At 51.3% G+C, this 25,703-nt stretch overlaps 3 protein-coding genes across 3 annotated transcripts in view; all 3 read right to left on the bottom strand.

The window, feature by feature from the left end:
* The window catches only part of LOC116743557 (optic atrophy 3 protein homolog), a 65,799-nt gene extending 56,083 nt beyond the window's left edge, over positions 1-9,716 (bottom strand). The window contains exon 1 of the mRNA XM_032612104.1: positions 9,623-9,716. The gene's annotated coding sequence lies outside the window, so the exon portion shown is untranslated. The remainder of the gene's footprint in view (positions 1-9,622) is intronic.
* LOC116743556 (optic atrophy 3 protein) overlaps positions 1-9,965 on the bottom strand; it is a 36,398-nt gene extending 26,433 nt beyond the window's left edge. The window contains exon 1 of the mRNA XM_032612103.1: positions 9,623-9,965. Within this exon, the coding sequence (XP_032467994.1) occupies positions 9,623-9,785 (163 nt within the window). The 5' untranslated portion in view covers positions 9,786-9,965. The remainder of the gene's footprint in view (positions 1-9,622) is intronic.
* A 4,085-nt stretch (positions 9,966-14,050) lies between these two features.
* On the bottom strand, positions 14,051-24,011 carry GPR4 (G protein-coupled receptor 4). Its single transcript, XM_032614860.1, has 2 exons — positions 23,922-24,011; positions 14,051-16,105 (listed from the first exon to the last, which is right to left on the bottom strand). The coding sequence occupies exon 2, from the start codon at positions 15,330-15,332 to the stop codon at positions 14,187-14,189; it is 1,146 nt and encodes a 381-aa protein (XP_032470751.1). The 5' UTR covers positions 15,333-16,105; positions 23,922-24,011; the 3' UTR covers positions 14,051-14,186.
* Positions 24,012-25,703: the final 1,692 nt, after the last annotated feature.

Raw genomic sequence — 25,703 nt, 5'->3', positions numbered from 1 at the left:
TTAGTACAGAAGGCATCTGTGGGGATTTAAGAGGCACAAGGGTATAGATGATCTTATCTGCAAAGTGGAAATAGAGACACAGATGTAGAGAACAAACGTATGGATACCAAGGGGGAACGGGGGGTGGGATGAATTGGGAGATGGGAATTGACACATATACACTATTGATATTATGTATAAAAGAGACAACTCATAAGAACCTGCTGTATAGCACAGGGAACTCTACTCAATGCTCTACGGTGACCTAAATGGGAAGGAAATCCAAAAAAGAGGGGATATATGTATACGTATAGCTGATTCACTTTGCTGTACAGTAGAAACAAACACAACATTGTAAAGTGACTATACTCCAATAAATAAATAAATAAACATCCAGTATAAAAAAAAAAAAAAAAGAGGCACAAGGGAAGCAGCAAACGAGGCTAAGAGCTTAGTGCGCTCTAGAGTCGGGTGTTCCTGGATTCAAGTTCTGGCCCTGCTACTTACATGCTGTGTGAGCTTGGGGAAGCTTCTCAACCTCTCCGCACCCCCACTTCCTCTTTTTCAAAATGGGGATCATAAACCCTGGCTGGCAGGGATGTTGGTGCATTCAAGGCTTGTACATGAATTAACTATCTAGTGGGAGATTCAGCATGGCTGACTGCAGAGACTGGGGATGGGGTTGAGCACGGGGAGTGCAAAGTAAAACCAGACGATCTGGTCCTAGCTCTACCACTCAGCACCTGTGTGCCCTCAGGCAGGTTACCTAACAGCTCTGCCCAGTTTCTTCATCTGTTTAAGTATGTTAGGGACGGCAATCTACCTCACAGGGTGTGGGGAGAATAAATTAATATACAGAGAGACTACAACAACCTTAGTGCTCATTACTATTCATACTACTTTATATCATTCTGTACTGTCTTATTAACTCCATCCTCTCCTGCCATTAGTCTAGAAGCTATTTTAATTCACCACCCTGCCCTCCCATATAGCAAGGGATGGTATGTAACTAAATTCTGGCCAATTAGCAGTGAGGGGAGTCCCCTGGGGGCTTCTGGGAGAATATTTTTCTCCTTGAAGAGCTTTCTCTCATTTCCCTAGAACCCCTGTCCCACATATAAACGCGTGCATGGCACGCGCGCGCACACACACACACACACACACACACACACACTTTCTCCCTTTGGACACTGCAGTATAAAGGTACGATGCCTGGAGCTCCAGTAGCCTCTTTGAGGCCTTGAGGGGAGTTACTGCCTGAGCACCAAGATGGTAGAGACAGAAAGAGTCCTCAGGTCCCTAATAACATCACCAAGCCACCAAACAACCACAAAGCCACCTTCCTCCACCAACAATAAACATCCCTTAGACTTAAGATTTGGGTAAGATTAATTGGCTGGGTTTTCGATTAATCACAGATGAGCACAAACTGATTTGTGTCTTGTTCTTTCGTTCACAAGAAGCATATATTACTTTTGTAAATTTAGTAAGTCCCCCCAAAAAACTTCAGAGGAAAAAACTCCTAAAACCCCAAAATAAAATTAAAATTTGATTCAGTTTTAAAAAGAAAAGAGATAAAAATGGCAACACACACAGCACAGAATTCAGCACACACTAGGCCTTCAGTAGAAGGTAGCTGCTGTGGCTGTGTGCTCATCAAAGGCAGGACCGAGGTGGGTCTGGAAGCCGGAAGATCATTGAGGAAAGAGGGGGGAGTGGGGGGCTCTGAAGAAATCACCAGCTATGTGGAGGCTTAGGGGTCTGAGGTGGGGTCAGCTGGAGCCAGGACAGCAGGAACAAAGGAGGAACCAAAAATTAGAAACAAGGGGTAAGACCCTAGTTAGAGACAGAAGCACATCCTGGGAGGCCGAGAACATTGGGGTAGACCAAGGAGTCTCAAGGACAGGTGAACAAAGAAGGGTGAACAAGGTGTTTCTCTGGAGCATAGGAAGAAAATATCAACTTCCGGTTATGTTTGGTTTGAAGAAAGAGAAGAGAAGGGAAAGAAGAAGAGGAGAAAGGAAGGAGAGGGTGAAAATAAGAAGAGATTAAGCTTTACTAGGCATCCAGAGACACACCCAGGTGGACTACAGAGAAGCCCTCTAGTGCCCCTCAGCCGCAGGTGCCAGCATCCTCATGGCGCTGGACCTAAAGGCTAAAGGACTGCCACGGGCGCCCTCTCCTGTCAATTCAGCGCATTGCAGCCTGGGCAAATTGATTCCCGGGGACATTCTCAGGTTGCAAATCAAGTCCTCACACCAGGGCTTCTTAAAGAGTCCTGCTCAGAAACCAAAGACGGAAGATTTAACAAGGCCAGTACGAGAAAATTCCAACAAACGCCTCTGCATATGAAGGGTGGGAATGAAAGCTGAGCAGGGGGATTAAATTCAGCTGACGGCACACTTCTCTCATCTGGTCTGTACCTCAGTTAGGACTTTGCCAGCTGTGACAGCCAGCCATGCACAAAGAATGTCAAAACGACTCTCAAAGATGGTTACAGGGCTTCCTTGGTGGCGCAGTGGTTGAGAGTCCCCCTGCAGATGCAGGGGTCACGGGTTCGTGCCCCGGTCCAGGAGGATCCCACGTGCTGCGGAGGGGCTGGGCCCGTGAGCCATGGCCGCTGAGCCTGCGCGTCCGGAGCCTGTGCTCTGCAACGTGAGAGGCCACAGCAGTGAGAGGCCCGCGTACCACAAAAAAAAAAAGATGGTTACACTGAGAGTTTCCAAATGCATTAACAATGCCTGTATAAGAAAATATTTTTAGTGAGAGCAAAAACATTTGGAGGGCTATGAATATATAAAATAAAAATTTTATTATTAAAATATTAATTTCAAAAAATAAAAAATTTCATCCCTTCCAATTTTTGAATGTTTTTAAATGCACATAATATATTCACAGTAATATATGTCAGTACTATTCATGACTCCTAAATAACTATGTATACACATTCATATCACACACACACACACACACACACACACATTCATACTAGGGGAGAATTGTCAGAACGTTTCCTTAATAGGAGAACATAATAAAACTGTTTGGAGGTCACCAACAGCAGCCCGCTGTCATGTAACATAACTGATGTGGTACTCTGGAGATTATAAATAGACTCCAGGGAAGTGGTTTTCAAGCTCTCATGCACACGTGGATCCTGTCTGGAAAATACTGAAAATAAAAATGGGGACGTCCCTGGTGGTCCAGTGGTTAAGAATCCGCCTTCCAGGGCTTCCCTGGTGGCGCAGTGGTTGAGAGTCCGCCTGCCGATGCAGGGGACACGGGTTCGTGCCCCGGTCCGGGAAGATCCCACATGCCGCGCAGCGGCTAAGCCCGTGAGCCATGGCCTCTGAGCCTGCGCGTCGGAGCCTGTGCTCCGCAACGGGAGAGGCCACAACAGTGAGAGGCCCGCGTACCGCAAAAAAAAAAAAAAAAAAAAAAAAAAAAAAAAGAATCCGCCTTCCAACGCAGGGGACACGGGCTCTATTCCTGGTCAGGGAACTAAGATCCCACAGGCCACGGTACAACTAAGCCCATGCACTCTGGAGCCCGCACACCACAACTAGAGAGAAGCCCGTGCACCCCAATGAAGAGCCCGCGTGCCACAACTAAGACCCAACACAGCCGAATAAATTTAAAAAAAAAAAAAAAAAAAGTCCCTGACTTCCCTGGCGGTCCCGTTGTTAAGACTCCATGCTCCCAACGCAGGGGGCACGGGTTTGATCCCTGGATGGGGAAGATGCCACTTCATGTTGAGTGGCACAGCCAAAAGAACAAAAAATAGATAAAAAAATAAAGTGTCCAGCCCTTCCTTCCCCAGGTGGACCAATCAGGATCCTGGGCAGCTGAGGGGAGCATGCCACAAAGCTCACATTTTTCCCTACAGGGCATCTACCTTTCAGCTCACCAATCCTCTTAGCAGCTATATTTAGTCTGGTGTTTCTTTAGTTCTGTCGAGCTCTGAACTTCAATTGTATCTGTCACTTCTCGAAGTTCTATTTAGCTCTTTTTGCAACTTCCTGGTGATTTTTGATTGTACTCATTCATGTTTTTATATCTGTCCTATTTTATCCTTTTCATATATAAACAGAGCTATTTTATATCCATATCTGATCATTCCCACATCCACAATGTTTGCGGGTCTTTTTTGTTTGTCTGTTTGTTTGTTTGCGGGTCTTGACCTGCCCTATTTTGTGTCTGCTGACTCTCGACCATGGTGCCTGCTTCTCTGTACGGCACATAATTTTTTTTATCATGAGCTCATATGTGCCAGAACTCTACCTGAAGGAATTCTCCAAGGCCCAGGCAGAGGGTGGGGCTCCTCCAGGGAGGGTTTATGTTTGTCCTGGCCAGGTACTTAGGGGCACACAGATCCGGGTTCATTCTCAGCCTACTGTTTCGAGGACCTTCCAAAGAGTATAACTGAAGCCTCAAACCCAAATGAGGGACAGACAATTCTCAGAGGAAAACTTTTTCAATCTCTACCTAGATGTAAGGCTGTGTATCTTTGCAGGATGGGATTTTTTTTTAGTTCACACTTCCCCTGAGGGGTACCTTCCCCAGGACCTGGCTGTTCACAAGGTGGTCCTCTGTCCCCAAGGCCATGTGAATCTGTCAATGTCCCCAGAGCACCAGGAGGCTTCAGCGCTCCCTCCGCTCCTTGGCTCTTTGCTCTCGCTTTCTCCTTGCTCTGGGAGGAGTCGCTTTTCTTCATTGCAGGTTACAACCCTGCATTTCAAAGGATGCTTTAAATATTTTAGGAAGCATTACGTCATAGGAGGCTCTCTACTCAGCCACATTGCCCTCTCTGTTTGCCTTTCTCACTTTTCTTTACTCCAATCCCAGCTTCTGACCAGACAAACATAATAATTGCCCCGCGCTAGTTAGAAATGTTCATGGGAGAGCCCAGACCCTTCTGCTTGTGGTGAGCCTGTGAGGTCTAACTGAGGAAGAGGGACCAACGCCACCTAGAGGCCTGAAGTACTGACTGCTTGGCTGCAACAGGCCACCAGAGAAGGAATGCACTAGAAAGTTTAGTATTAAGATGACGATGATGATCAAAATAATAATGGTGCCTGATATCTCTACACATTCAACAAACAATTATGCAGCACTTAAGAGCCAGGCACTGTCTAATGCTTTATGGATATATAAACTCATGGAATATGAGTTATAATGATATAATTTACAGATACAATTTAACCAGAGAAGTTAAATAACTTGCCCCGGAAGGGACTTCCCTGGTGGCGCAGTGGTTAAGAATCCTCCTGCCAATGCACGCGACACAGGTTCGAGCCCTGGTCCAGGAAGATCCCACATGCCGCGGAGCAACTAAGCCTGTGCGCCACAACTACTGCAACTACTGAGCCTGCGCTCTGGAGCCCACGTGCCTAGAGCCTGTGCTCCGCAACAACAGAAGCCACTGCAGTGAGAAGCCCGCACACCACAACGAAGAGTAGCCCCAGCTCGCCACAACTAGAGAAAGCCCACACACAGCAACAAAGACCCAACGCAGCCAAAAATAAAATAAAAAATTTTTAATAAATTAATTAATTAAAAATAAAAAGTGTGAATATGAGAAGTCAGGGCATACCAACGTCGAAAAGCGTCTCCAACCAAACCTGTCCCCCACTGAGCCCCTGGTACTTTCCGTCCAGCCTGCCCCTCTTCCAGTCGGCCTGTCACACCCAATCCACAGGAAATCCTGCCGCCACTACCTTTCAAACAAATCTACTGCTTATTCATTACTAAGGGGAAAAGGAAAGGTTCTTTTAGCAGTCACCACCTTAACCAAGGGATCCAAGGTACCGCCACAAATGACGGAACAAACAGACATCAGGAGCCCCCTGAGGTGATGTCCTTAGGTGTTCTGTGGTGTTCCTGCCAAATATGCCCAACGTGAATCAAATCAGAGAAAGCAATCAGAAAACCCCAGATTGCGGGACACTATGGGACAACTGGCTTGGACCCTTTCCAATGTCAATGTCACAAAAAACAAGAAAGGACAACTTTTATAGAGGAGGGCCAGCAACCTTTTTCTGCTACGGGCTACAGAGCAAGTATTTTAGATTTGTGGGCCATGGAAACCCGACTCTGCATCCACAGACAATGTACAACGAATGGGCAGGGCTGTGTTCCAATAAAACTTTATTTACAAAGACAGGCAGTGAGCCAGATTGCCCAGCCTGCTGTAGATTAAAGGACACTAAAGAGGCATGATTATCAAATGCAGTGCATGATCCTTGAGCTGACCCTAGGTTAAAAATAATAATAATAAACAGCTAAAAGGACATTTGGGGGACCAGAATATGAGCTATATATTAGATATGAGCTGTATATTAAACAATACTGTCATTAATATTATTGTTATCAATGTTAAATTTCTCAGGTGTGACATTGGTTCTGTGTCATATAGAATGCCTTTGTTCTTAGAAGATACAGACTGAAGTATTTAGGAGTTTAGAAGCATGTCCAAAACTTATTTTCAAATTGTTCAGAAAAAAAAAAGATTGTGTGTATACATTCATACACGCATACATATATGGTGGTGAAGACAAAGCAGATCTGCTAAAGACTAATAAGAGATGAACTAGGTGTTGAAGGGCATATACCTGATGACCATACCATTCTTTCTTTCAACTTTTCTCAGGGTTTGAAACTTTTTTTTTTTTTTTTTTTGCGGTACTCGGGCCTCTCACTGCTGTGGCCTCTCCCGTTGCGGAGCACAGGCTCCGGACGCGCAGGCTCAGTGGCCATGGCTCACGGGCCCAGCCGCTCCGCGGCATGTGGGATCTTCCCAGACCGGGGCACGAACCCGTGTCCCCTGCATCGGCAGGCGGACTCTCAACCACTGCGCCACCAGGGAGGCCCCAGGTTTGAAATTTTAAAAAGAAGTAGTTGGGGAAAAAGTTGTCTCTGGGATCTGACCCCTCCTCCCCACTCACCTCCTACCTGGACTACTGTAGTCATGTCTTCCCTGCATCCACGCTCACCCTATGATTGCTAAAAGGATCCTATTAAAATAGAACTCAGATCCCATCCGTCCTCTGCTCAGACCCTCCAGATGAGTCCCATCCACTCAGAGTAAAGCCAAAGCGTCTGTGGTGGCCCACAGGCCCTGCACGATCTGCCCCCTTCCCACCACCTTCTCGGCCCTCAGTCTCCACTCAGTCTCACTGTTCAGCCACACTGGCTTCCTCGATGCTCATCAAACAGGCCAGGCGCACACTCACCTCAGGGTCTTTGCACCTGTGGAAACTTTGGGCTAGAAAGCTCCTCCCCCAGATGCCCGCACTGCGTGCTCCCTCCTCTCATACTTTCAGTGAGGTCTCCCTGGTAATCCTATCTAAACTTCACAACCGTCCCCCAAATACTCCTCCTCCTGCATCCCTGACGTTTTCTCCAGAGCAATTAGTGCTATCCAATATCTAACTTTACATTTTAACTGTTTTCTTTATTGTCTGGCTTCCCCCCACGCCAAGAACGCAAGGTCCCCAAAGACAAAATTTTTTACTTTTTCTTCTCAGCTGTATCCATAACATCAACAGCCGTGCACTGACCTATCACTTTACATCCATTACTCCTCACAACAACTTGATGAGGTAAGTATTATTTATAGCATAAATGCATATGTAGCATATACACAAAATAGGAATAATAACGATGTCTACCTCATAATAATTGGTGGGGACTTAATGCTGTGAAGTTCTCAGCAGACTGCCTGGCACAAAGTGAGTGCCCATTAAATGCCACTATTATATAATACTCACTGTACAGAGGAGGAAACTGAAGCTCAGAGGGGTTAGTGACCTGCCCAAAATCACCTGGCTGAGGAGGGGACGGGGTGCGTGTGTGTGTGTGTGTGTGTGTGTGTGTGTGTGTGTGTGTGTGCCAGATTGGAACCCATGTCAGTCTGACTCAAGCAGCCACTTTCTAAACCACAACGCTGAGACACATCACAGTGCTTGGGAGAAAGACAGACGCAGGAAACAGGAACCAGCTCTGGGAATCCCGAACGCAGGATTTGAGTCAGCCTCGGGCACTAACTCCACGTGTGACCTCAGCAATTCCCCTCTGCTCTCAGGCTTCAGTTTTCTCTTCTATAAACTGGGGGAAGTCATTTCCCCTCCCTGACATGGGGACAAAAAAAGAGTGTGAGGCTCAAATGAGAGAGCTTATATGGAAGCACTTCAGAAACTGTAATCCAACACTTCTCCGTTCTAAGATCTGCAGCTCTGGCAGAGGACCGACCAAACACCAAAAGACCAAGAATTCCAAGCCCTGGAAAGCAAATTTTAAGCATCCAAACTTGTAAGGAAAAAAAGTGTGCTCCCTGTAACCATCTGGCCTTTGCACATGCTCCTCCCTCGCCCTCAACATCATCCCTGTCCCTGTGTTGTCTGGTGAGACTCTCCTCACCCTTCAGTTCCCAGCCCAGAGGTCTCCTCTGCCAGGAAGCCCTCCCTGAACCCCATGTCAGATCAGGCGTCCAGTGGGATCCCCCACGCAAGCTCTGCCCACTCTGGGTCGTCACCTTGAAGGATGGGTCTGTCCCCAGCTGACTGTGAGTTCCTTGGGGGCAGAGACTGGGGCTAGCTTGATTCCTGCTGTTTCACCATCACTGCCCAGCACAAGGCCAGGTACAAAGCAGACGCTCAGTAAACACTAACTAAATGAAGTAACAGATGGATTACTGGTGGTTCCCTGACCCAGCAAATTACGTTAAATTTCCATACTTTGTGCTCCCACAGGCCCACAGCACATAGATCGCCTTTTGACAGTAGCTCATAGTTTGAATGTTTACTATGCCCTTCAGATCTCAGCTCAGGCAGCCCTCGTCTAGACAGCCTTCCTGACCCCACGCCCCCGGGTCAGGAGGTCTTTCTGAGCTCTGGAGTTCACACCGTCCTGACCACTCTGGGGTGACAGTGATGGGTCATAAATGTGTCTCCCAGCCCAGAAAAAGCCAGCATGGTCTGTCTACTGAATGAATGGACGAACAAATACGGAGTATGAGTGGATTAATGAATAGATGGACAAATGTTCACTCTAGTTAAAATTACTCCTTTAGCCGGATTCCCAGGTCACGCCCCTAGACCCCAGACTTCGCCCCGAGCCACGCCTCTACACAGGTCTATTTCCCGGAGTATAACTGGGGCAAACCAATGAATGTCCTAAACGGATGATACATAAGCACCTCTCAACTCCCAGGACGGGAGGGAAACTGAGGCACGAGGTGTAGTCTTCAGAGCGAACCCTCCCACGGATAGTCTGGCAAACGGGCCCATTTGGTCAAACGACCGGAGCTCCGGTCTCCCCCGGCTCCTCTCAGCCCTGGAATGCCCCGCCCAAATCACTCCCATTCCCCAGGTTATTGGTCCGTCTAGACGTCAGTCTCCACGCGCTCTTTTCCTCTATTGGCTAGTATTCCCAACTCAAGCGCGGGTGCCCTGCCCCGCCCTTAACCCCATGCCCTTTCTTACTATTGGGCTACCCGCATGCCCCTCTCCCAGGGACCATCCCTACTGGCTGAAAGACTTTGCCGGTTCGGGCTGTGATTGGTCATGAACAGAAGTCCACCTCCTGAGCAACCACCTGAAAGGGGTTAGAGAATGGGAAGGTTGGAGGGACGTGGGGTCAGACTCACGCTGAGCTGGCGGGAGGCAGATATAGGTCTTGAAGAACTCGCTTCGGCGGGCGGCTTCCTTAATGCGGTTGGCAAGTGGCTTGCTGACCTGCCGGATGCCCAGGTATAGCAGCTTCGCCATAGGGAACGCGCCCACCACCATCTTGGCGGTTGCAAGGGGCATGCGCAACCTTGCTGACTGGGAGGGGCGCCTCCGATCTCTCCCTCCTCCCGCGCCCGCTCGTCGCTGTGCGTGCCTACGTACGTGCGTACGCCCTATTGGGAACTGCAGGGGCGCTCCGTGACGACACCACGTCAACGCTGACGCTCCGACGTCCGTTCCGATGAATATGCAAATATACGGCGAAAGTAAGTGGCAGAGGGTGGTGCCGTTAAACGGCAGCTCGCGGAGCTTGCGTGGGTTCCCACGCCCGCTTCGGCTGACGTCACCGCCCTCCTCCGTGACGTCACACACCTGGGTGGCATCTCCAAAGGAGGAGTCTTAATTAGTCCTAATTAGGGCTAACGAGTCCCAAATGCACCTTCCCCCCCCCCCCCCCCCCCCCCCCGCAGTTTAGAGCTCTCCCTGGGCGTAAAAAACTGTCCAGGTAGTCATACAGACCTGGATTGGGAACCCAGCTCCACTGTTTACTTGCTTTGTGTGACGAGTGACTTAACCTCTCTGGGCATCAGTATTCCCATCTACAAAATGGGAATCATAAGAACACTTACACCTCGGGACTTTCCTGGTGGTGCAGTGGTTAAGAATCTGTTTGCCAATGTAGGGGATGTGGGTTCAAGCCCTGGTCTGGGAAGATCCCACATGCCGCGGAGCAGCTAAGCCCGTGCGCCGCAACTACTGAGCCTGCGCTCTAGACCCTGCGAGCCACAACTACTGAGCCCGTGTGCCACAACTACTGAAGCTCGCGCACTCTAGGGCCCATGCTCCACAAGAGAAGGCACCGCAATGAGAAACCCGGGCGCCGCACGGAAGAGTAGCCCTGCTCACCGCAAGCAGAGAAAGCCCCTGCGCAGAAACGAAGACCCAGCACAGCCAAAACTAAATAAATAAATAAATAAATTTACTAAAAAAAACCCAAAAAACACTTACCTTATTGGGTTGTTGTAAGCCTTGCATGCAAATTTTGAATATAAAAACATAATGAACTATGTTAAGAGCTTAGAATGGTGCCAATCACCCAATAAACAGCCCTTATTACTATACAGGTATTAGCATTATTATTGCTAACTCCAGCATGAGGGCGCATTTCATCTCCAGAAGCAGCTAATCCAACCATTTCCCAAGTAACTGACAAACTGAGACCCAAAGAGGGGCCAGGAGAGTGGCACAAGTTTCCTCAGCCAGCAGAGGTTGATAGCCCAGCATCTTGGCTAATAAACTATACCGTTCTCAAGCAGCCCCACTTCCTCCATTGTGGGGCGAGGGTCCCTAGGGAGCTGGCTCAGGAAGGAGTTTAAGGAAGTGTCCCAGACTGTCATCCCTTACCCAGCAGGGAGCAAAATCATATAAACAAGGTCAAGAAGAGGTTGAGAGAAATTTCTGGATGGTGGAGTGCTGATGGGTAATTGAGAGATTCTCGAAGAGGCAGAGGAAGAGGGGAAGTGCAAGGAACAGAGAAGCTGTGTACAGGAGGAAACATTTAGGACACAGAGTTGGGGGACCCAGGGCTTTACTTGGCATCCTCTCGGACTCCCTGAGTGTCCTTTGTCACTTTCCTGGCCCTGATGGACTTCCATTTCTCCATCTGTAATGATGATACTGACATGTGTGAAACTCGATATTCTAAATTACTAAGAATGCCAAGACTCCATAAAAACAACTTCTCCCCAGGACCCTTTCTGGGCTAAAGATGTTAAGGAGCTTGGGACCATTCAAGGTCCATCATCCACTAGGGACCTCCCCCCCCATTTTACTGACTGACCAACTGGAGCCAGAGGATGACAAGGATTTATCCAGAGTTCCAGAGGTAATCAAGATGGAACTGAGGTTGGGGTTTCTTGAGTCCCAGCCCAGAGTCTTCTCCTGATCCCTGGGGGTGTTAGCCTGGGGCCTAAGGACCTACTCGGGGTGGGGGTGGGGCGCTGAGGTTCCACATGATGGGTTTAGGAAGCTTCCAAACTTGTACATGACTTTTTTGTTTATAATTCATTATTGTTTCCTCAGCTCCTAGAACAATGTTTGGCACATAGTAGGTGCTCAATAAATATTTATTGAATGAATGGGAATGAGCATTTGGTGGAGGGGTAGCATGCAGGCTTTCATCTGATTCCCTGAGGGGACTGTGTTCAGAAAGCTTCTATTCCCCTACATCTCCATCCCAGTAGCTTTATAGCAGTGAGACAGGGTGGGAAAACTACCAGCCCTCCCTCCCCGCCCAATCCCAGGCCTCCCTCTTTTCTCTTCCCCACAACACCAAAGACCCAACTTCCTGCATCTCAGTGACCCATCCCTCCTCCTGCAAAACCATTTTCCTCATTAAGTTCATTTTTTTTCTCACTCCCCTCCTCCCTCCTCTTTCTTTCTCTGAGAAGGGTTTCCAGGAACCTCTTCTGGGAACTTCTGGGGCAATGGTGTATTTGTGCCCGTGTGTGTGTGTGTGTGTGTGTGTGTGTGTGTGTGTGTGTGTAGGGAGATCTTCACATCTCATCAGGAGCCTGGAGCCTGTTACACACCTGTGGGGAGGAAGGGAGGGAGATGGGCTATCAGAAGGGGCGAGGCCTGTCCAGAGCTGTGTGTTTCCTCCTGCTCTCCAGCCTAGTTCTAGAAGGACAGCCATTCCTGGTTGACCCCTGAGGGCCAGGGGAGGGAGGGGAACACCATCAGCCAGGACAGCAGCCGTGGCCACTCCGGGGCATGGGAACAGAGCCAGAGACAGGGAGGGGAGAGGGAGCCCAGGATGGCCCCGGCGTTGACTCACTGGCTGTGTGACCCTGGGCTAATCACTTGGCCTCTTCGGTGATGGCCTTTGAGTAGGGCCTGGGATCATTTCTAGACGTCCTTCCAGTTCAGGTCCCCTGGTCACCCTTTTCCCAGGATGGGCAAGGGGCTTGAGTTACACAATCCCACCGGCCCTTGTGCTTCTTCCATCATCGAATTCCTTCAAGATAAATCCCAAAGCTGACACAGATCCTTCCCCACTCCACCACCACCCACCCCCGACCCCAGTCCAGCCATCAGCATCTCCTGCCTGGGCTCCTGGCTTCTGCCCTTACTTCGCATATTCTGTTCCCTGCTCAGCAGCCAGGGAATCCTGTTAACATTTAAGCCAAATCCCAATCCTTCTCTGCTAAGAGCCCCTCTGTAGCTCCCATTTCTCTTGGAATAAAAGGCAAAGTCCTCACGTGGATTCACAAAGCTCTATAATATGGGCCCCTGTCCCTGGCCTGTCTCAATTCCATTCCTCACATCCTCCCGCCCCCGGTTCCCGCCACACCGCTGTGTGTGCTTGCTGGCCCTCAAATGCAGGCAGTCTCTTACTCCATGTTTTGCGCTTGCTGTTCCCTCGGCCTGCAGCGCTCTTCCATCTGACTCCTTTCCTCCTTCAGGTCGTTTCTCAAATGCCCCCTTCTCCGTGAGCCCTCCCCGACCTCCTTATCTAGATCAGACTCCACATCACTGTCTGTCCCCTCAGTCAGCTTTATTTTTCCCCATTACCCTTATCGATTCCAAATGTTATGTTTATCTTTATTCATTTACTGTGAGCTCCGTGAGGGTGGGGCCTGGGCTGTCTTGGTCACCGTTTTGTCCCCAGCTGCCAGCCAGCACAGGGCTGGGCAGAGAGTAGGTATAAACAAATCTCCCTTGAATGAATGAATAAATAGCCTTCTCTTGTCCCCAGCCCCCTTCCCAAGCCTGCCCTGCTCCCTGCTCCACCAGCCCGTTTGCTGATCGCCCTTCATTTGATTCTGCTCCCTCCTCCTCAGTCCTGACCTGGAGAATGCTGTTTATCTTGAAACTCTGAAACGCTCTGTCCTGCTCTCTCTCTCCCCTATATGACCGGGGGCTTCCCAAAGGCAAAAGTGACCACTCAGCACTCGGTGAGTTTCTTCTTCCACCTTCCCCGTGAGTCACAGACTTTTACCCCCTTGTTGAAAGTAATCCTAACTTTTTTGTCTTTACCTTCCGGAAAGTTAATCTACTGGTCCCCTCCTCTAGGAGGCACTTTCTGACCCCCAGACCGGGTCTGATGCCTTCTTGGGTTCCCCCAGCCCCTGGGCTCCCCGTCTGAGCCCTGCCCACTCTGGGTCATCACTATCCAGGGACAGATCTGTCTCCCCCAGTGGAGTGGGAGCCATGAGGGCAGGGCCAGCGCTGTCATTTGTCACCACTGGGTCACTAGCACCACCCAGCGCAGGGCTAGGCACAGTTCTACTGAATTGTTAGGGGGTCATGGTGGAGGACAATGGTTGACCAGTGACACATCAACCTCACTATTTTCCTATTTTCTTACATGCGTATGGAAATTAGCATAGCCTCATTTACATACAATTTGCATACACCGGACCAGGAGGGAAGGGAAGGTGGGGTTAGTATGGAGGAGTGGGGGCTCTGCAGACACGGGGTTCACTGTGCCGGCAGCAGCACCTTCAGCTGCACCTGGTCCCTCTGGGAGGGCTGAGCGGCCACCCAGCTGGCTGCCATGGCCTTGGCCACGCTGTTCCTCTTGGAAGTGAGTGGGGTCTCCAGGGTGAGCGAGACGTTGGCCATCTCCTGGGGTTTGTCACTGGCCAGAAAGCGGAGCAGGTTGTGCAGGGCCTTGGCCACGTGACTGCGGGCGCCCTCGTTGACGAGGCAGTAGAGGATGGGGTCAGCCACACAGTTGAGGCTGGTGAAGGCCAGTGAGCTGTGGTACGCCGAGAACACACGTTCCTCGAAGCCACAGTCCCAGGGGTGGCGCAGGTAGACGGCGCTGCGGGAGAGCAGGAGCACGTGGTAGGGCGCAAAGCAGACCAGCACGATGGCAATGAGGCTGAGGGCCAGCCTCTTGATCTTGGCCTTCTCCTGGCGCTCGGTGGACACGCTGCCCCGCACAGCCCGCAGGATGCCACGGTAGGAGAGCAGCATGAGGGCCCACGGGAACAGGAAGCCCACGAAGACCCGGTAGAGGTTCATCCAGGCCACCCAGCTTTCCATGGGGAACTTCTCGAAGCAGAAGGTGTGGTTGTAACGGTCGCGGAAGAGCTCATCGTGGAACAGGGGCGCCGAGTTGGCTCCCAGCTCCGTGGCCCAGACCACGGAGCTCACGGCCACGGCCGTCTTGACGCGCCGCAGGCGGGTGAACCGCAGTGGGTGGGCCACGGCCAGGTAGCGGTCCACGGAGATGCAGCAGAGGAAGGCGATGCTGATGTAGATGTTGGTATAAAAGATGAACCCAAAGAGCTTGCAGGAGCTGGGGCCGTGGATCCAGTTGTCGTGGTGCAGGAAGTAGTCCACCCACAGCGGCAGCGTGCAGATGTACAGCAGGTCAGCGATGCTGAGGTTCATCAAGTACACACCCAGCTCGTTGTGTTGCCGCACCTGGCGGTAGGCGGCCCACAGGGCCAGACAGTTGGTGGGCAGTCCCACGCCGATGACAAAGATGTAGAGGGAGGGCGGGAAGAGGTGGTCCACGAGGGAGTCCACGTGGCAGCCCTCCCACGTGCGGTTGCCCATCCTCGGCACTGAGGCTTTCGAGATGCTTCCCCTGGCCCACGGGGGCTGTGGGGCCATGGGTGGCGGAAGGCCATCAGGCCCCCTGAGCCCCCTCCTCGGAGGCTCAGGGGAACATGGTGGGAGGCAGTCCACAGTGAAGAGATGAGGCTGACCACGAATCGTGGGCCAGGCTGGGCGGGGAAGGATAGAGCTTGAGAGGGAAAAGTTGGAGGAGGGATAGAATTACGACAAGAGGGAGGTCTGGGGGATGGCAGGATTCACAAAGGTCTTTGTCAAGGAGGTTTTATGAACCCAATCAGAGCATAAGTGGAGGAGTACTGGGGTCACACAAAATTGACTGAGGGGGCTGTTTATAGAGGAGCTGAAGGCATCAGTGGGCAGTGGTGAGAGAGAGAGATTTGCGGAGGATGTAGAAAGTAAGCGTGGCCATGCTGAAGTAACGGTGGGGTGGAAATGTATGGGATAGTGTTGAGATAGGATAGTCTACGGTTAGGGAGTGTTGAAAGGACCAGGCAAGATGGATGGGGGTGCTAGCATTTCCTAGGACCCCAGTAAGAAATAAGGAAATAAGTAAGGTAAACAGTGAGGAGAAGATTACGGAAAAGGAGGTGTCTTGTGAGGGATGAAAGAGAGGAAGGGCTCGGTCTGGGGAATGTGGGAAGGGTTTTTAAGAAACAGGAAGGAGGTGAGTAAGGGCTAGATCAGAGCAGGGTTACTAATACAGGGAATTTAAAGGGGACAAGGACGGGGCTCCAGCTTGGTCCTGGTGGGAGCTGAGCAGTTGACATGAGGTGGCCCCGCCTCACAGTTCAAAGCCGACTTTGCAGCACCTGTGGGGAGAGAAGACTGCAGTGAGAGGAGTCATAGACCACCCCCTTCTCCCCACACCCCTTTTGCCCTGACTCCAGTGGGCTGCAGAGGGTGGGGAACCTAACGATGCCTAATTGAGCCCCACTCTAAGCAACGGATCTCTGAAAACACAGATTTGAGATGCCAGATATATTTTTTCCCTAACAGATGTTAAAATAAAGATCCAGGGGCTTCCCTGGTGGCGCAGTGGTTGAGAGCCCGCCTGCCGGTGTAGGGGACACGGGTTCGTGCCCCGGTCCGGGAAGATCCCACATGCCGCAGAGTGGCTGGGCCCGCTGAGCCTGCGCGTCCAGAGCCTGTGCTCCGCAACGGGAGAGGCCACAGCAGTGAGAGGCCCGCGTACCGCAAAAAAATAAAAATAAAAATAAAGATCCAACTCAGATTTTAAAACTTTCTTCCAGAAACCATGTAAAACTTGCACAAGTATCATATCATGCTGTGGGAAATGGAGAACTAGTCTCAACTCTCATGTTATAGACAGGGAGACTGGGCCCGGAGAGGCTGCATCACTCCTCTCAAGGACGCACAGCAAGGCAGTGACAAAACCGGGCTAGAGCCAGCCCTCCTGCTCCTAACCCAGGGCACCCCATTTTTGACTATAATGATGACGGTGGTGATAATAACAGCTAAAGTTTATTAAGTCCTACTACATAGCAGACCCTGTCTTAAGCACTTTTATGGGTATGAATTTTAAAATTTCAAGAATCCTATGAGGAATAGGGTTATTCCCCCTGTTAGACAAACTGAGGCACAGAGAGGTTCAGAGACCTGTCCAAGGTCCTGATAGCGGGAGAGGGGAAATCTCGGCTTTCTCCAGCCTGCACTTCAGTTTTCACTCAAGAATAACTGGACAGAAGAGGGCCCTGGGCTGACAGCCCAGGGAAGCATAGCTGCAGGAGGCTGGGGGGGGGGCGGGGGGGCGGGGCGGGGAAGGGCTGAGAGGAGGATATGCTGGACTCGGTTGAGGTCGGGAGCAAGGGGGAGCCCTGTGGGCAGTGCCAGCAGTCCCCTCCCTCAGAGACTGCCCCCTTCATTGTCTCTCCCCACTCCCCTCCGAATTTCCCAAGTGAGAGTCTTGGGCTCCACTCTCCTGGTCCTGCGGAGACCTTTAAGGACAGGGCAAAGGACAATCTTGGACCAAGCCCCGGACCACTGTCAACCCCCAGAGAGGTGGGGAGCGAAGTCCTGAATTAGAGGCACCTTCAGAAGCCACTCCATCCAAGGGTTTGCATCAGTTTAGTTTTTAGGCTGTGAAACCACTTTAAAAAAAAAGAGAGAGAGGGACATCTCAGCTGGAAACCCCATCTAAGACCGCGACAGAGGAAGCTGCTCTGTGCTCTAGAAAAAAATGAGGTGGTGGGAAGAAGGCCACCTCTGAAGCATCCCTAGGACACACTTTGAAAACCACTGGTTGAGTCGATTGGACAGATGAGGAAACCAAGGCCCAGAGAGGGGAAGGAATGAGCCCAAAGGTACACAGCAGGTACATGGGAACCTCCCAGATACCTGAGCATCTTCTCATGGGAAAGGCCACTTGGCTCTCCCTACCTCCACACTAAATCCTGAATCCATGTACGTCTCTAAAATCCCTGCTTCTGCCCGCTCTGCTCAGCCATCACCACTGGCTTGGACTTTGCAGTAGCCTGCTCACGGCTTTCCTGGCCACTCTGACTTCCCTCAACTCACTTCCCACGTGGCAGCCAGAAAGGTCTCTCTAACATATAAATCAGCTCTTGTTACTTCTCTGCTTGAAACTCTCCAATAGCTTCCCAGTGGACTTGGGGTGAAATCCCAAATCCTCACCCCAGGTGACAAGGCATTCCCTGACCAGCCTGGGCAACCTAGCTGACTTTCTTGCCCACCTCCCCTCTCCCACCTCAGCAGCCTCAAGGCTCGACCTTCTTTCCAGCGTCAAAACCTTTGTTCTGGGCTTGCCTGGTGCTGCAGTGGTTAGGAACCCGCCTGCCAATGCAGGGGACACGGGTTAGAGCCCTGGTTCGGGAGGATCCCACATGCCGCGGAGCAACTAAGCCCGTGTGCCACAACTACTGAGCCGGTGTGCCACAACTACTGAGCCAGCGTGCCACAACTACTGAAGCCCACGTGCCTAGAGCCCGTGCTCCACAACAAGAGAAGCCACCGCGATGAGAAGCCCGCGCACCGCGAGGAGAGAAAGGCCACGCGCAGCAACGAAGACCCAACGCAGCCAAAACAAAACAAAACCAAACCTTTGTTCTTCCTTCAGACTTACAACTAGCTCCCTCACCTCCTTCACTTCCTCAGGGAAGCCCTCTGTACCCAGAGTCCTGACCACCCATTCCCAGGGCTCTCTCCTCACATCACTTTGCATCTTGTTTGTGTCTGTCTGTCTGTCTAGAACAGACATACCAGGAGGGCAGGGACCTTGTGTTGACTGCTGTATCGCCAGCGCCCAGGACAGGCCTGGCATAGAGTAGGCACTCAAGAAATGTCTTTGGACTGAGGGAACAGGCATTGGTCAGCCCCTCCTCCAACACAGGCTCCTGCTCACCTTGAGGCGGCACCACCCCCGACTTCAAGCTCAAGCGAGCCCCTGCAGGGACCCAGAGAAAGAGGCGTGGAGCGAAAAAGTGAAAAGGGTAGGATCTATCTGCTGCACAATTGACTTTGAAAGATCAGGGCTGAGTCCCACTTAGTAAGTCCTCCCCGCTGTCGGGTCCTCCATGACGGAAGAGCTGCCCTCACCTCAGACTCACAGAGACTCCTGGATCCTGTGGAGATGGGACAGAGGTGGCTTGCTCCTGGCTGGAACAGTGCAATCCGGTCCCTACCTTTGAACTGAAACCACCCGCCCAGAGCAAATCACTCAAAACACCTCTCTCGGGCTTCCCTGGTGGCGCAATGGTTAAGAATCCGCCTGCCAATGTGGAGGACATGGGTTCGAGCCCTGGTCCGGGAAGATCCCACATGCGGCGGAGCAACTAAGCCCATGCGCCACAACTACTGAGCCTGAGCGCTAGAGCCTGCGAGCCACAACTACTGAAGCCCGCGCGCCTAGAGCTCGAGCTCCGCAACAAAGAGCAGCCCCCGCTCAACGCAACTAGAGAAAGCCCGCGCGCAGCAACGAAGACCCAACGCGGCCAAAACTAAATAAGTAAATAAATTTATATTAAAAAACAAAACAAAACAAAAACCCACACACCTCTCTCCCCTCTGTCTGCCCTGAGTCTCTCCTTCCTCCTGTAACACTGAGGGAATTACTTCTTCAGGAGCCTCAGTTTCCCCTTCTATAGAAAGGGGGGGGGTGGGCACAACTTTTATACTAGTCACATCCCAGATATGAAAATCCTTGGGACTTCCCTGGCGGCCCAGTGCTTAAGACTCCGCGCTTCCACTGCAGGGGGCCCAGGTTTGACCCTGTGCCTAGGATCCTGCATGCTGCGCGGTTCAGCCAAAAAAAAAAAAAAAAAAAGAAGAAAAAAAGAAAATATCGATTCTATATAAACTCCTCCAGAAAACTGAAGAGGATGAAACATCTCTGAATTTATTCACAGGGAACTATGGATACATTCAATATCCTGTGATAAACCATAATGGAAAACAATATTTAAAGAAAAGAATGTCTGTATGTGTATAACTGAGTCAGTTTGCTGTACAGCAGAGATGGGTACAATACTGTAAATCAACTATCCTTCAATAAAAAACAAAATTAATTTACAAAAAGAAAATCCTTGGTAGAGGTGATGTCATCTATAAATTGTACAGTATTTGAACAATTACTACTGTTCCACAGGCACTGGGGAGCTGACACAAGAATGAACCAGTTCATAATGGGAGGAGGCACTGAGAGCTGGGAGTTCCCTTTGCCCCACCCTCTCAAGAACCCCTGGGTTCAGCTGAGGCTGGGGTGGGTACACAGGCATGAGACTGATTTCCTGCAGCCAAAGGAAATACACTTCCCATTGCTAATTTCCTCGAGGGGGAACCAGTTGGCCGCCTAGCCCTCTCTCCTCCCATCCCTCCTCCTCAACCCATCTGTTTCTTGGGGGATGCTGGGCATGGGGGAGGGGCATTCAACCCTCTCTTCTCCCCCACCTGAGATCTGCCCACCGCCAAACCCCCGAAAGACAGCGCGGAATGGCAGACTCTTAGAACTCCACAGTGCAACAGGCCTATATGCCACAACATATAGGGGCACGAGGCTATTTCTGACCCTTGCCTGATACAGATGGGGAAACTGAGGCCTAGAGCCACAAAGCAGTTGTCTTAAGTCACATGGTGTGTCAAGACTGCATAGATCTGTCATTCTTAACTAAAAAGCTTCCCCTTACCTGAATGTTTTCTCTCTTCACCCCCTGCATTCCCGTAATTCTTCTCAAGTCTTTCCGGGGTTCTCAGCCCCTGTTAAGAATCTGCTGAGGGACTTCCCTGGTGGTGCAGCGGATAAGACTCTGCGTTCCCAACACAGGGGGCCCAGGTTCGATCCCTGGTCGGGGAACTAGATCCCACATGCATGCCGCAACTAAGAGTTTGCATGCCGCAACTAAGGAGCCCACATGCCACAACTAAGGAGCCAGCAAGCCGCAACTAAGGAGCCCGCCTGCTGCAACTAACACCCCATGCAACCAAATACATAAATATTTTTTAAAAATCTGCTGCAAGATCCACGGACTCTCACCACAAGAAAGCAAATGACCTCAACGTCTTGGGTGCCCCTCCATCACCTGACTCCCTTGCCCAGCCCCCTGGAGCCAAGACCCTGTTGGGCTGAGATCTAAGTTGCCTCCCTTACTCAGGCTTTGTGTCTGGGAAGTCAATCCCCAAATCTCACAGTGCCCACAAGAAGCTCCCCAGTGCCACAGGCCTCCCTCGTGGTCCCTGCGGGCCCCTCCCAGAGGGGCAGGGAAGAGAGATAAGCTGAGAATGTAGAACGATAGTGGGGAGACAGGAAGGACTGTCAGACCACTGCCCCCACTTTGCACCTCAGCTGCTCAAGCCAGATAAGTCCCTGGGCCCTGGCAGCCACCTCTAAGTCCAGCAAGGCTGAAGGGCTGCGGGTGGGGGGCGGTGAAAGGACAAGATGGAGAGGTAATAGAGCCCCACAGCCCCTCACTCACCAGTCTTGTCCTAGAAGCCTCCAGGTCGCCTCTCTCAACCCCCACTTCCCTCCTCTGAGGGTTCCTGCTCCCCTGACAGCCCCGGGGGACCAGCCAGCTCCGGTCTGCTCATTAGGGGACGAAATGTGATCACCAAGCCTCGCTCCCCACCTGGTGTCCTGGCGGCTGGCCGGCGGAAACTGGGGGACAGTCCGGCCACCATGACTGCTCCGCTGGGCCTCAGTTTCCCCAGTTCTACCGAAGGGGTCCCTGTCCCTCCACACACCCCCACACCATCCAAAAGGGACACCAGAGTCCTTGACTCTACTCCTCTGATGTTCTAGAATGCAAGGTTCTCAAATCCTCAGGTTCTATTGTTAGTCCAGTTCCTGGTTTACTGTTCTATTATTATAACATTCTAGAGCTTTACCTTTCTTCCATTCTATTATTATTATCATGGTGGCTTTCCATGCCCTTCTCCTTCTAAGTTGCCAATATGCCAGCGTCTCACATTCCAAGATTCTCAAGTTCTATTGTTAGAACGCTCTATGATTTGTTTTAACATTCTATAACTTTCAGAATCTATTATTAGTTCTCAGTGATTACTATCTTTGCCGAACAAACACTAATATGTATTTCCCTTTTCTTTTTTACAGAAATGGGAACATACTCTACATACCGTAAACCTCACTTCCTTTTTCCTCCCTATCTAATCCGTTATTTTTTTTTAACATTCTAGCAGCCTAAAGTTCTAAGATTATGCAGAATTCTAAGATACTAAGGATTCAATGGGGGAGGGGCAGTCACCACATTCACCTGGTCCCTAAATTCTCACCCCCCTGGGGGGGACATTCGGAGCCCAGGCTGCCTCCCAGGGAGCCTTGCCACGTCCCTCCCTGCTCGCTCACACCAGCTGAGTTATTATTTGTCTAGACACAAACCAAATTATAGGCCCTGTCCTGTGGGAGCAGTGGGCTTCATGGAGAGGGTCAGGAGACAGAATCAGGCGGGAGTTAATCTCTGCACTACCCCCCTCCCCTTCCCCTCACTTCCCTCCTTCTCTGAAACTCCACCCCTTCCACCCAAACCAACTCTTGTCCCCTCTCCTTCTCCAACACCGTGGTTTTAGAAATATTTTCTCTCCTCTGCCTCTAAAAGGCTCCCTCCTGGGTTCCAGCCATTCACACTCACCTTGGCATTCTTCCCTCCTGCCTATGAAGACCTCCTGCCCCACAGGAATCCGACTTAGTGGCAGCGAAAGAAGCCAGATCTTTGGATTGGGGCTTCAGTGGAACTGGAGTCCCAACCTTAGCCTGAAACTGACTCACCGTGGGGACTTCTACTCTGGGGCCTCAGTTTCCCCATCTGTAAAATAGGGGGCTTGGTCTAGCTGGCTCTGCAAGCACTTTCAAGCTCTCAGCTGTGTGCGAACACTGAAAACTGCCAAGATTCCAACACCAAGCTTTTTGGATTGAAGGATTCAAATACCCTAAGGACCTTTAATTTGAAGGTTTGAGCATTCCTGGTCCCCCTCTCAGATCATTCTCACTTACTTGGGTCCTTTCATTCAAAGACTTCACATGCAAGACTTCTTGATTCTATGATTCCCAGAGTTCTGGAGCCCCTCCCCCATCAGCCTCTCTCATTTTCTACTACTGGATGCCCCACCACCAGAAAGGAAAACCTCCCCAACCTCACCCCAAACCTGAAGTCAAGCTCAACCACCGAGTCAGAGTTGTGAGGGGCCCTTGGTGAGTTCAGAAAGAGTGGGGCTGGTGATGGGCCCTGGTGGGGGGCGGTGGGGATGTGGCCCCCATCAACTCCATCTGTGCCCGCAAGAAACTCCCCCAGCGCATGTCCCGCCTGAGTACACAACACACGTCCCACAACCGAAATTCCAGAGCTGTCCTTCAGCGTGCTTGGAGGTGGGGGGTGTCCAGCTCAAGGAGGGGGGGATGAAGCCAAGGCAGGAAGGAGTTAACGGGTGACCCAGCCAAATCCTGGAAGGGAGGAAGTGGGGGAGGAAGTTTACCCCCCAGCCAGGAATTCCTGAAATTGGAGGGTGGGGTGGGTGCGACCTCCAGAGCAGTGGGGTGACTGTTAAGGGGGAGGCAGGGTCACAGGGGCACTCAGAGTCCACCTGCCCCAGGTGGCTACCCTACTGCCCCCTACCCCACTCCCAAGCAGCTTCTCAGCCCAGGTGAAAGTTGGAATTTGCGAGGATTTGGAATGAGATGATGACGGGGTGAAGTTGCCAGAACCGGGTCTAAGATACAGAGAGACAGCGACAGAGGAATACCGAGAGACAGAGACAGGAAGGGAAAGGGCAAAGAGATGCCCAGAGACGGGGAGATGGAAGCAGAGAGATCCACAGAAACTGAGAGTTCACCAAGACACAGGGATGGAGGCAGAGTGGGAGAGCGACGGAGAGGCAGAGATAAAGAAATCGACAGAGACATCCGGAGATGGAGAAGGAGAGACACACCTAGAGGGAGAGGGACCGCAGATCCAGAGAGACATCAGAGACAGACGGAGAGATGGAGACACACCCAGAGACAAAGTCAGACGCCGGGAAGAGCCAGCCCCAGAGAGGGGCGGGGACGGAGACGGCGCGGGAGACTTAGGCAGCGGACGGACGCGGGGACGAGCAGTCCCCGGCGGCCGCAGGACCGGCGCGGGCAGGGGAGGGACCGGCGGCTACCTGCGTGTGACGGCTGGACGGGGCAGGTCGCGTCTCTCTCCGCGGCTGGGAGAGCCGGGCTCCAAGGCTGCGCAGGAACCCGGCGGCGACTTCTACTGGCCCCCGGGCCAGAGCCGCCAGCCGAGGCCCCGCCCCGGCCCGGCCGGGCCCGCCCCCATTAACCCCTCCTTTGTCGCTCCCCCTTAACTCCTTTGAGCCTTCACCCCGCTAAAGAGATGGAGAGAGGGCTGTGAGATGGAGAGATGGAGAGAGGGCTGTGTCTTCCAGCCCTGGGGAAATCTCACCTGCCGCTGGAATACCCCCCAGTCCTTCAACATCCCCATCCTGGAGACCCCCACCTCATTAACCCCTTTGGTTACCGTGCCTCCAGTCCCGCGCTCCTAGATCAAGCCCTCAGCTGGGGGTGGGGAGGGGGAAGGGGGGGGTCCCTCATTGACCTGAACCATTTCCTCCTTTCGGAGACCCCAGTCCCAAGTCATTAACTTTCTGATCATTGCATGCCCCCTTCCCCAAGGGAGAGAACGAGGGGTCTGTTAGTTCCCCATGCCCATGGTCAGCGCCAGCCCTGGAAGGAATCCTGGGGTTTCCAGCTCCAGCCCTGCCTCTTGGCGAGACTTAGGCTGGTGACCTCTCTGTGCCTCAGTTTCCTCTTCTGATAACGTGGTCTCTCACAGTCCCTTTGTCATGGGGATATCATACCATCAAGTCTATAAAACATGACCCACCCACCCGCCCCCGCCCCCGCCATCGCCATCGCCATCGCCATGATCCCCTACCTCCTGCTTTATTTGCTTTTCCCCATAGAACTTGTCACCATCCAACATTCTATGTATTTCACTTTTTTTTTTTTTTTGCGGTACGCGGGCCTCTCACTGTTGTGGCCTCTCCCGTTGCGGAGCACAGGCTCCGGACGCGCAGGCTCAGCGGCCATGGCTCACCGGCCCAGCCACTCCGCAGCACGTGGGATCTTCCCGGACCGGGGCACTAACCCGTGTCCTCTGCATCCGCAGGCGGACTCTCAACCACTGCGCCACCAGGGAAGCCCCACTTTTTTTTTTTTTTTTTTCTAATTATCTGCCTCCCCGCTAGGAGGAGTGTCATTTTTGTGTTTGGTTAGTTTACTACAAGAGAGGCGTTCCATACACGTTATTTTCAGAGAGTAAATACACGAATGGTAAGTGCTTCAAAAATATTTGCTGATTATTATCATCACGTCCTTCATAAATTGGTCGTGAGAATTCATTCTTGGGCAAAGTACTTTGGACCGACCTGGGATGTAGCACTCAGAGATGGGCTTGCAAATTCTTTTTTATTTATTTTGAAAATTAAAATGCTTGGACCTTAAGAGAGCAGTACAACCGAGTTGTGATAAACAGATACGCCCATGTGACTAAGCACCCAGATTAAGACATAAACATTTCCATCACCTGAGAACATTGTTTTTTTGCCCCTTTCCAGGGCATACTCACACCCTACTTCACCCCCAGAGGCAACTCCATGCCTTTCTGTTTTTCTTTTCCTTTTTTTTTTTAACTGGAAATTAGTGTTGCCTGTTCCAGAGCTTCACAGAAGTGTAATGAAACACTTCTGCTTTGTTTAAGGTAGCTATTATAAACATTCACCATGTGGCCTTGGACAAATGACTTCACCTCTCTGAACCATATTACCACCTTCCTCTCAGGGCTCTTGAGGGAAACAGAAAGTGAGAGAGTTAACCAAGGACCCAAGTGACCTGCAATACACACAGGAATAAAAGTTTTTTCCTTCCACCCTCCTTCAAGG

This window comes from Phocoena sinus, chromosome 19, assembly GCF_008692025.1.
Source record: "Phocoena sinus isolate mPhoSin1 chromosome 19, mPhoSin1.pri, whole genome shotgun sequence".
NCBI classification, from domain to species: domain Eukaryota; kingdom Metazoa; phylum Chordata; class Mammalia; order Artiodactyla; family Phocoenidae; genus Phocoena; species Phocoena sinus.
This window is presented reverse-complemented; position numbering and strand designations above follow the sequence as displayed.